The sequence below is a fragment of the Balaenoptera physalus genome (assembly GCF_965194825.1).
Source record: "Balaenoptera physalus genome assembly, chromosome: 18".
Classification (NCBI taxonomy): domain Eukaryota; kingdom Metazoa; phylum Chordata; class Mammalia; order Artiodactyla; family Balaenopteridae; genus Balaenoptera; species Balaenoptera physalus.
Genome location: NC_138899.1, coordinates 62,560,888 through 62,573,293, shown reverse-complemented (window position 1 = coordinate 62,573,293; position 12,406 = coordinate 62,560,888). Strand labels below are relative to the sequence as shown.

The window sequence follows — 12,406 nt, the reverse complement described above, 5'->3', positions numbered from 1 at the left end:
TAATTCAACAACTTATCCTGCTTTCTCTTTAACATGGCACTTACAGAATTAAACGTACATTTGAATTATCCAAAAGAACAAAGGCTGTCAACCTAAAGTTATATATCAACTTATTAAAGTTATAACATTTTTAAAAAGTGAGGAAAAGGCATATAAAGGAAATTTTTAAAGATTCAGAAATTTTAAAAATATATTGTTTTCTATTTTTTCCCCTCTGTTTTGCATGTGGTTTATGCTAAATGACCTGCCTTTTCTGTCAAGCCATGTTCAACATCTTTTCAAAATTCTGTTTCATTTTTCCAGGAAGTTATTGTTCACGAACATTAATTAGGCTTCAGCTTTTCAGCCACTTCAACACTTTGAGACTTCCATGTCTTGATCTTTCCCCTATTATTTTTAGTATTACTAATACTGTCAACATTTTAGGAGCAAGGAATCAGCTAAGCCTTAGTTAAGTTTACATTTCTCTATAGTGTATTAAGTGATTTTAAATCCTACTCTACATGCCACCAAAGGGAGCAATTCCATTCTAAGAGGAATATACTTGTCTTTGCTTAATGCTATCTAATTATTTCAGCAATAGCTATTATTTAAATACACCTCCCATTTCATCACCCACTGAAGTGGATCAATTACAGTTCATACGCAAAAAAAAAAAAAAATCAGTCACATAATCATTATAGCTTCCAATAATAAAAATTTAGTTAATCCGTTCCTATACAACGGGCTACTCTTCCCTGTGCAGTCTCATTCATATCTATGCCTTGCCTCTTGATTTTCTCTTTACTAGGAGTGCAGTCTCCCAACTTACCACAACACTCAAACCCTAACTACTCCTTCAACACTCAGTTCAAATGCCGCCACTTTTTTATGGTCTTCCTTGGTCTTTCCCAGCTTGGAAAACTTTCTCATCTCCTCAACTCCCATAGTATTTGCTATATTTTGGCCCAGACTATTTTCAACCATATACTCTAATTACTTGCTTACTTATCTCTCCTTCTATATCTTATACTACTTAAGGGCAGAATCCATGTCTGATTTCTTTTTTATTATTCCCTTGGCTCTAGAACCATGTTTTGGATCTAGTGTAAGTCCATAAACAACTGTTGAATGATGAAGTAGGAGGGGCATACATTACTTAAAATACTTACTATATGGTTCTTTGAGTAATGCAGGAGGTGAGAGTTTGATAAAATAGTCAAGGACACACAGCATTAACTGAAATGAGATCACCAAATCATCTTCCATTTGTAAAACTTGCCCTGAAAACAAAGAAGGTCCACATCTTAAGGTAGAGATTGAGGTCTTTAAGTCAGGGAAAATTGTGGGTATGGCTGTATCCATATACTCATTTATGCAACAATCACTAGAAGCATGTTAAAGATCTTTTTTTTTTTTTTTGCAATAATTCAGTCAGATTTGCAATATATAAAAATATATAAAGTTATAAAATTATAAATGGGGACTTCCTGGTGGCACAGTGGTTAAGAATTCGCCTGCCAATGCAGGGGACACGGGTTTGAGCCCTGGTCTGGGAAGATCCCATATGCCGTGGAGCAACTAAGCCCGTGCACCACAACTACAGAGCCTGTGCTCTAGAGCCCGTGAGCCACAACTACTGAGCCCACCTGCCACAACTACTGAAGCCCATGTGCCTAGAGCCTGTGCTTCACAACAAGAGAAGCCACTGCAATGAGAAGCCAGCACACCGCAACGAAGAGTAGCCCTCGCTCACTGCAACTAGAGAAAGCCCACACAACAAAGACCCAGTGCAGCCAAAAATAAATAAATAAAATAAATAAATTTATTAAAAAAAATTATAAATGAAGTATAAGTCTACCATGAGAATTTTACATTTAGGTATTATTATAATAATTCAGTCCCGATGTCTAAATTTATTTTGATTTTTCCTTCTTTAAACTCATTTCCAGTTTTGGTAAGAGTTATAAAATTTATTACCTCTGAAAATCATTTTGAAGAATGATACATGTTAGTCTTCAGTTCTATTTATTTATGAAACCTCATATATTTTCAATTTCAACACACTCCAAAATATTAAGAAATAACCAAAGCCATTAAGAAATAATAAAATTAGTACATAATTGTAAAGTCATCTATAAAGCAATTATTTAGCACAAAATCCTAAAAGTTTATATAATATACAACTAAAGAGTTGTATATTTATTATAAAGAGCTGTATATAAGGAAATTAATGCATATAATAAACACCTAAGAAAAGAACAGTATAGCTACACAAAATATACAAATCATATAGCTATGACATATTTGCTTATGGCTCTATGTTGTGCAGTATTTTTAAAAGAGAAGTTTAATTTGATTCATTTTCTATCTTATTGGTATCTGACTGCTAAACCACTAATAATCCCAATACTGAAGGTACAGAAACTTTCTGGTTAATATATTAAATCTCAAATTTTAAAAAAAGGAATTCTTCAAATATTCAAGGAAGAAAATGAGGGGGGGTGGAATTAAGCTAGTCTCAGATTTCTCAACAGCAATGTTCAATTCCAGAAAATAGTGTCCTGAGGGGGAAAAAACATGATACAAGAACAGAATACTCAACCAAGTTGTCCTTCAAGTCTAAAGACTACAGACATGGTTCATAAACATGTCAAACATAGAAAACATGGCACCAAAAAGGCTTTTTTGAAAAACTCCGTCACAGTAAAATCTAGTCAGCTAAGGACAGACCAAAATAAAGAACTCAGAAATGGAGAAGCTATGATACAGGAGTGACAATAAGCTTAGAATCCGTTTTAAATACATAAATGAGACAAAACAACTGTGATAATTATAATTACAGAACAGAATGTAAATATTATAATCTTTGGTAATGTAATGATAACAAAAAATATGCAAATCTGAAAGTAGGGAATAGGGAGGTGACAGGAAGAGTGAGAATTCTTTTTCTTCAGAGCAGATTAATATATATTGCTTTAACTCAAAACACAAAGTCAAATAAAGATTCTAACCTCTTAATGTTTTCATAATCTTAGAGTAATATTTTAAGAAATAATACTGCTTAAGTGACAAAACATATAAATTTAAGCAATTCCTTCCATTTCTCTTATTTTCTTCTATAAAATTTGAGTAAAATTAATTTTTATATTTTAAACATAGCACAATAATATGATATTATTTTTAGAAACTTAAATATATGTTTGTGAGTGCACTCATCCACCCACCTTTTTGAATCAGAATGTTATTCCAGATACATTTCTGTGCATACAACCACATAATTTTAATGATTATTTCTAGGTGGGTTTTGGGTAATTTTTCTACATTTTTCTTTGTGCTTTGCTGTATTATTTGCATTCTTTATCATGAATATGTATCACTTTTATAAAAACAGTAACATTATTCTTAAAAATAGGAAAGAATGAAAAATATTAGAAAAAGAAATGAAATGGGACATTTTCAAGCTTGCCTCCAGTATCAGAATTACAAGAACTTGCAAACAGTTAAAAAGTCACACAAAGAACTAGGGGGAAGGAGGAACAATATTAAATGGAATTAGAATTTTCAGCTTAGTCGAAAGAATTATAAATTATTACATTTGAAACATTAGTATGTAACAAACATAATGACTTTACCTTTAGCTAGTAAAAATGTGAGCCAAGAAACTTTTAGCGCCAACATAGAATTTATTTCCGTAGATATCCTAGTAAACAAATAGAAAGAAGAAAAAAAAAACTCACACTGTTTTCCAACTACACCTTTTTTTTTTCATTTTTTACAATTATAGACCACAGTTGATCACATAATAGAATACAGTCCATCTTAAATGCACAATTTACACATGAATTCAATTTGTCTCAATTCAGTGTTTTCACCCTGTTATATATATTTTCCCAGAGTAGTATACATTTTTTAAAGAAAATATTGAATATCTTCTACTGTAATCTAAAAATATGCACAGAAAGTGGTATAATATGACATACATGGTTTCCAATTAATGCTTTTCTGCTCTCTTTTCTAATTAAAATCAATTTTCTGTAAGCAGAAAAACAGAGGTTTAGGTGACTCTACCAAATTAACACTATGCCTTCATAAACATTAAGTTATTCACTTGTTGGAATTAACAAGTGGAATTAATAGAGTTAATTAATAGTCATTAATACACAATTTCCCTTTGTATCAATCATCTACAGCATTATTACTTCATTGGGGCAGAAAATCTCACATACTACTCGTTCTGTTTCCGAAGAAAAACTCTAGCGCTCTTACAATGGTATACTGTTGGAACATGTATCATACATTTAAAAAGACTATTTGGAAATTTTAATATAGACGTTCATGTTTATTCTTACTCAAAAGTTATGCTCTTGAGTCTTAGTTAATAAAATACCTATAACATACTCTGAAAAAAGATTTTGTCAATGAATTGGCATTTTTCCCAGAGCTGGTAAAATGTTGCTCTGAATTAACTTCAACCTTATTAGTTCTCCCTTGTAGTAAAAGGCATGTATTTCATACCACTTTCTTTGTGAAAAGATAAATAAGCTGTATAGGGCTTAAATCTATGACCTTAATTTATGAAGTAGCATAGAACAGTCAATCAAACTAACCCTGAAACTATCAACGTGTTTGGGATTATTCCACAAAAATCTCTAAAAAAAAAAAACAACCCCAAAAGTGAAAACTAACATGCTCTGAGGTACTTACGAACTGCTGGGTTGTGACAAATATATAAGTTCACATGTCCTGAAAGGAAGAAATAATTATGTTAACATTATGGTTTTTTTAAAACTTACTTTTAAATTTTTTTCATAATTTAGAAATCAGTTTTATCATGCTTTATTCATCTTATTTTAAGAAGGATAAATTTTTTCTCAAGTACAGCATTATAAAACAAAGTTAAAGTAGATGTTTCCAATTTATGACATTTCGCACATCACTGTAATACCTAATTACAAAAAGACTGGATTCGATATGTGCATTTCTAACTTGGAATACATTCTGTAATTGAATCTTGATCTGGTTAGAATCTCAGATCAGGTCATAAAAGCTTATTTAACTAAAAGTGTCACTGAAATAACACAACTGAAAAGTACTACAGTAAGTCCCCTATACACGAACCTTCAAGTTGCAAACATTCAAAGATGTGAACGTGCGTTCACATGTCCAATCGTGTAAGTTAGTTCACGTGTCTGGCGTACACTGTCACCTGTGTGCATCCTTTACAAGTGGTTGTGCTTTGTGTACTTTACTGTACAGTACTGTATAGAGTACAGTAGTACAGTATCTTTACTTCAAGGCCAGGATGTCTGGAAGCAAGCGTAAAAGTAGCAGTGACGTAGCTGGTACTACCGTACTTTTCAAGGTACTGTACTGTAAGATTAAAAATGTTTTCTCTATTTTTTGTGTGTTTATTTTTTATGTATTATTTGTGTGAAAAGTATTATAAACCTTTTACAGTACAGTACTATGTAGCCAGTTCTGTTAGTTGGGTACCTAGGTTAACTTTGCTGGACTTCACGAACAAATTGGACTTACGAATGTGCCCTCGGAATGGAACTCATTCATATGTAGGGGACTTACTGTATAAAACCTACCTATTTAGGACAATGACTTCTGGAATGGTGGAGTAAGGTTCTCTGCAGACCTGTTTCCTAATATAATAACTACAATTGGTAAAACTATTTTTAAAAAACCATTTAAAGTCTCTGGAAATTTTCCTAAGGGCATACAACAAAAAAAGGAAATATTTCTTCAAGAAAATCTACTAAATCTTGGTAAGAACAATGACAGTCTGTAGAATTCAAAGCAAAACTCATTTCCTCCTCCTCTCCAACTCAGCATAACAAAGCTCTACCCCTGGCAGGTGTAGCCAAGACACAGGGCTCTTCTCTCTCCAGCTCCCAGCCTAGAACTATCTCTCTGGGAAGAGTAGGCTACCAGCATTTCTCATCGCCCCCAGATCTGTGTTGCAGAAAGTCTATCCCAAGCAAGAGGAGCTGAGAGGTCTGGGGCTCCTGTCCTCCGCTTAGCCCCCACTCACAGGGTAAAGTTTTACTCCAGGCACAGAGCACATCAAAAATACTGACTTCTCTTGCTGAGCAGCTCATAGGACAGAGGTTCCAGCCAAGAAAGGCAATCTGGGAAGACCAGGGGCTATCGCCTCTTCTCAGTGCCCTACTCTTAAAACAGAGATATCACTCCAAGAAAAGAGACCACTGTCCTCATCCTGACCTCCCAAGCAGTAGCACAGAAGTGGTGCCTAGGGGAGAGGCAGGCCCTAAGAACATACAGCCTTGAGCTCCCCCCAAGGGAATTCATTTGGAATGGAGTGTGGGGATGTTCAAGAATAAGAGAACTGTTGAAAGCAATACAGACTTTGGTGGAAGCAAGTAAGAGAAAGCCAACAGATCTTATGAGAGCAAAAAGCTAAATCCTAGATCATCTAGGAGAGAACCAGGGAAAGAAACAGCTAAGAACAGCTCTCCTAGTATCAAAATAAGCCTCAAGGCTAGCCTCAAATACTACTCCTGCAGAGGGAGCCAAATTTAATCGGATTAGACTGTAAAGCAATTTGTGACCCACAGCATTGTCAAAAACAATAAAGCAGGACTTCCCTGGTGGTGCAGTGGTTAAGAATCCACCTGCCAATGCAGGCGACATGGGTTTGAGCCCTGGTCCTGTTAGATCCCACATGCCGCAGAGCAACTAAGCCTGTGCGCCACCACTACGGAGCCTGTGCTCTACAGCCCGCGAGCCACGACTACGGAAGCCCGCGCACCTACAGCCTGTGCTCCACAACAAGAGAAGCCACCGCAACGAGAAGCCTAGGCACTGCAGCGAAGAGTAGACCCCACTCGCCGCAACTAGAGAAAAGCCCGCATGCAGCCACGAAGACCCAAGGCAGCCAAAAATAAATAAATACATTTATAAAAAAAAAAACAATAAAGCAATCAGTCGGCAATTAGTGAGAGGTAGCAACTAGGTGTGATATCAACAGAGGCAGTTAGCTTAAGAACAGGGAAAAGATAGTCAAAGAGAACCCAGCTAAAACCACTGTCAGCTCAGAGTGACTATGTACCTGTCCAAGGCTACACTAAGGAGCAAGACCAGAGGCTACACACTGTGGGAGAAAAAGACTTCATTGAGATAGTACAGCTAAGCCACTAAACAAATAACAAAGACAAAACAACAGCAGCAAGCCCCACCAGAGAAAAGAATCAGCTCCCAGAGTTACTACAATGTTATCAAAAATGTCCGGTTTTCAAAAATAAATATGAAATATGCAAAGAAGCAGGAAAGTGTGACCTCTACATAGGGAAAAAAGCAGACAACAGAAATTGTATTTAAGAGAACCAAAGTGTCAGACTTAACAAAGACTTCGAAACAGCTATTATAAATATGTTCACAGAACTAACGGAAATCATGCTTAAAGAAGAAAAAAAGGTATGCTGACAATGTCTCAACCAACAGAGGATTATCAATAAAAAGACAGAAATTACTTTAAAAGAACCAAATGGCAATTTGAGTTGAAAAGTATAGTAACCAAAAATAAAAAATTGACTAGAGGGACTCAAAAGTAGATCTGAGCTGGCAGAAAAAAAGAAGCACTAAACTTGAAGACAGATCAAAAGAGATTATGTGGTTTGCAGAACAAAGAGATAAAAGAAGAAGAAAAATGAAGAGGCTCACAGAAGAGGCTCACCAAAAAATATATTGGTGTATTTTTTGGACACCAAAAGATACACCAATATATGTGTAATGGGAGTACCAGAAAAGAATGGGGAGAGAGAGAAGAAAAAATTTTTGTAAATAATGGCTGAAAACTCCCAAGTCTACACATCCAAGAAACAGAACAAACTCCAAGTTGAATAAATGTAAAGAGATTCACACCTAGATATATCATAGGATAAATGCTGAAAGACAAAGAGAAAATCCTGAAAGCAGCAAGAGAAAAATGATCCATCATATACAAGGGAACCCAATAACATTAACATTAACAGGTGACTTCTCAACAGAGGCAATGAAGATCAGAAGGCAGTGGGGATTACATACTCAAAGAAAGAAAAAAAATGTCAACTAAGACTCATACATACAGCAAAACTACCTTTCACAAGTGATGGTGAAATAGATAGTCTCAAACAAAAACAGAGAGTGTGCAAACTCATCTTATAAAAAAATAGTAAAAGAAGTTCAGGCTGAAAACAAATGACCCAAGACAGTAATTCACACCCACATGAATAAACAAAGAGCACTGGTAAAGGTAATTATGTTATTATGAAAGATGGTATAATTACATATTTCTTCTCCTAATTGATATAAAATACAACTGCATAACACAATATGTATATATTGTATTCTTGGGCCTCTAACATATGAAATGTAATGTGTTTGACAACAGCAGCACAAAGAGGTGGGTAGGATCAAAGCTGTATTGGAGTAAACACATGACACAAGATGATAAATCAAATCCATGGAAACAAATGAAGAGGAGATGAAATGATATATAATAAATATAACAAACTCTATAAATATACACTTGCTCTCCTTTATACTGTCAACTACTTTAAAAGACATACAACCCAAATGACTATAAGTAGATGAATGGATAAATAAAATGTGGTATAGCCATACAATGAAATATTATTCCATAATAAATAGTAATGAAGTATTGAAACATGCTACAACATGGATGAACCATGAAAACATGCTAAGCGAAAGAAGCCAGTCACAAAAAATATGTAGATCAAAAATTTACATAGAGAAAACTACTATCTTATATAAAAAAAAAAGCAGATGGTAATCAAGAGGGAATTTTTATAATTATAGAAAATATGTTTAATGTCAGATGCATTGTTTTATATCATTTTGTAATTTAATGTAACTCAGAACAGAATGTTATCATACAGTAAAGATAATGACATGCACTATAAATCTATGCTGTCTAATACATTAACCACAAGCTCCTATGGCTACTGAACACCTGAAATGTTTTTGGCTAGTACAAATGAAGTTATGCCGTAAATGTAAATTACACACCAAAATATTAAAAAAAATACTTAGTATGAGAAAAAGAATGTAAAACTTCTCTATTGGTTTCATGTTTTCCTGTTGAAATATAATATACCTAACATAAAATTCATCATTTTAAAGTGTATAAATTCAGTAGTTTTTAGTATATTCACTTTGTTATGTAATCATCACCGTTATCTAAAATTTCCATCACCCCAAAAAGAAACCCCACATCTTTTAACAGATACGCCTCATTCCCTTCACTTCCCATTCCCTAGCAATCACTAACCTATCTTCCATCTCATGGATATGCCTGTTCTGGACATATCATATAATGAAATATGTGGCATTTTGTGTCTGGTATCTTTCACTTAGCTTAATGTTTTCAAGGTTCATCCATATTGTAGCATGTAGCAGAACTCTATTCCCTTTTATGGCTGAACAATATTCTACCATATGGATAGATCACATTTTGTTTATCCATTCATCAGCTGATGGACATTCAGGGTGTTTCCACTTTTTGGCTATTATAAATAATGCTGCCATGAACATCTGTATACAAATTTATGTGTTGGAATTTGATATTTTGGGATATATGAGTTAAATAAAATGTTAAAATTAATTTCACTTGTTTCTTTTTACTTGTCACGCAACTACTAGAATATTTAAAATATATGGCTTGGGCTTCCCTGGTGGCGCAGTGGTTAAGAATCTGCCTGCCAATGCAGGGGACACAGGTTCGAGCCCTGGTCTGGGAAGACCCCACATGCCGCGGAGCAACTAAGCCCATGCGCCACAACTACTGAGCCTGTACTCTAGAGCCCGCGAGCCACAACTACTGAAGCCCACGTGCCTAGAGCCCGTGCTCCGCAACAAGAGAAGCCACCACAATGAGAAGCGCGCGCACCACAACTAAGAGTAGCCCCCGCTCGCTGCAACTAGAGAAAGTCCATGTGCAGCAACAAAGACCCAACAGAGCCAAAAATAATACATAAATAAATATATATATATGGCTTGCATTTTTATATTTCTATGTGACAGCATTAATGTAGTTAATAATAGCTTTAAAAGCTACTGTTTATTTAGCAGTTAGTATGTGCTTGGAGGTGAGCTAACCAGGAACATTATCTTACAATTACTCTGCAAGCAGAGCATTATTAGCTATATTTTACAGATTGAAATTGAGGTTTAAAGACGTTAAGTATGTTTCCCTAGCTCACACAGTCAATGAATGACAACATTATTATTAATATCTAGCTCTGTTTAGCTTTTTAAAAGTTATCATAATCACTACAGCACATTGCCATATATACACATATAGTCTACCCTGAAATAAATAGGCTTTAGTATCACAGTTAATCTTCCCAACTGCTCTTCAAAAGAAGGTACATATAAGATAGAAGAAATCCTATTGATCTACTTCAAGGCCAATATACACTAAATTATCTCATATAACTAGTCAATGAAAATTCCAAATCCCTTTTGCAAAGGCCTGAGTGACCTTTTAAAGGCTAAATCTGACTATGTCACTCCCTAGCTTAAAATCAATGACTCTCCATCTCCTGCTGGGTAAAGTCCAAGCTCACTATCAGTCTAATTCCCTCCTACCTTTTAGCCATTAGCAATATCAAAATACTTTACAGTACTGCTCTGGCTTTGCACACATGCTTATCACTCTGCCTAGGATACTCAGTCCCAGTCTCCACATATTTTGCTTGCTGAGTTTCTATCTATCCTTTAAACCCTACTCAGACATTGCCTTCTTCTATAGTTTTTTCACCCCAAAATTATTCTTACCTTTAAACATACACAGTATTTTGCCCACTACATAATTTCTACTTCTTACAAATAATCCTCTACAATAGCACATTAAATGATTATTGCACTTATTTTTATTAAAAGATAGAATTTACTTATTTACTATAAGCTAATTGATGATCATAGTATCATATGATTTTACATCCCTAGCATCTAACACATAGCGGGTACTAACAGTCACTTCATTAATGCTTGTTGTAGTTTCTTAATTTATGTGGAATAAAACAGCTGATAGCCTGAAGTTTCTTAAAGGATATTCCACAAAGAAACTACCTCTTCTAAACCACCATGGAGAATACAAGTCATAGCTCAGTAGTATAGGTCACATACACCTTCCAGTGCCAACATGCTTTCTTTTTCTAAACATAGTATCACCATTAGGAAGAATTTTAAATTTAGGTCACCCTTCCATTCAGAGCTACAAGTCTTCTGGCAGAGAAGGCTAAAGTGGAAACTAGCTTTAAGTTTGTTAAAAAAAAAAATGAGAACCATGAGTAAAACAAGTAATTTTGGAAGAAACATTCAGAATGAATATGATTGGACAAATAAGAAAGTTAAGAATATTAAGGGGACAAATCTAAGGTGTAATACTTAATAACTTTACTAAGAATGTAACAGTTCCCAGATGGAAGCTAATCATGAACACTGATATGAAAAAGCAGGGTGTAACCCTAATAAAATTTGTACTTTACCTTTCTAATTTGCTGTAGAGTGCACACAACACATTATACTTCTTCAACAGTCTTGACATAACATTATCAACTTTGGTACTGGTATCGATTTCTTTTAGTAAGTCAAAAAATTTATAGACACTACAAAGGAAAGAATAGAAAAAAGTGAATCCATAACTTTAAAAATTCATTTTGTTTCATTTTCAAAGCATAGACATTTCAATTCAAAACACTTGTTAGCTCTACACCAAATCACTATTATATATCCTTTGGAAGGAACTTAGTTTTTGCATTTTACTAGAATTTAAAGAGGAAAAAAATCAACTAGTCTTCAACCTATACCACTATATCTATACACCTATGCCTACATCTACTTATCATCAAGAACACAGAAAAAAAATAAGGGTTATAACAGACATATACATATATTTATTTCTGTATCTATCTATATGTTTTAAAATCACAAGTTCACATCCATTTATCCAATTCCAACACAAAAACTACAGGGTTCCTTCCAGTGTTTCCCTTTCTACATTTATAACTCTTCTTTGACAGTGAGAAACCTGGGACCCACTTATCTTTAATTTACTCATTTAATCAATCCCCCTATATAAGTACCAAGCTACCCACTCCTCCACATGGGCACCCTCCTCTCCTGCTCAGACTGACTCCCCCCATCCTAGACTGCCCTCCCCCCTCCACATGGATACCGTCCTCACCCTAGTAGGGCTCTGACTCCTCACCCCAGACTGCCCTTACCTCACATGTGCCATGACTCCCTATACCAGCTGCCCGCACACCCTGCTTGGTCTCTGACATTGCACAGCAAGCAGCCCATGTCAAGAAGCCCCAGGCCCCTCGTGGATGACCTCCTCATCCCACTTTGGCTCTGGCATCCTTCTCTGGGCACCACAGTGCTCCCCACC

At 35.1% G+C, this 12,406-nt stretch overlaps 1 protein-coding gene across 6 annotated transcripts in view; it reads right to left on the bottom strand.

The window, feature by feature from the left end:
* Positions 1-12,406, bottom strand: part of RB1 (RB transcriptional corepressor 1) — a 141,360-nt gene that overhangs the window by 98,909 nt on the left and 30,045 nt on the right. For all 6 annotated transcript variants that reach the window (XM_082434393.1, XM_082434392.1, XM_082434395.1 and 3 more), the window contains exons 4-7: positions 11,502-11,621; positions 4,687-4,725; positions 3,615-3,682; positions 1,152-1,262 (exon numbers count right to left, since the gene is read on the bottom strand). In XM_082434393.1, the coding sequence (XP_082290519.1) occupies positions 1,152-1,262; positions 3,615-3,682; positions 4,687-4,725; positions 11,502-11,621 (338 nt within the window). The remainder of the gene's footprint in view (positions 1-1,151; positions 1,263-3,614; positions 3,683-4,686; positions 4,726-11,501; positions 11,622-12,406) is intronic.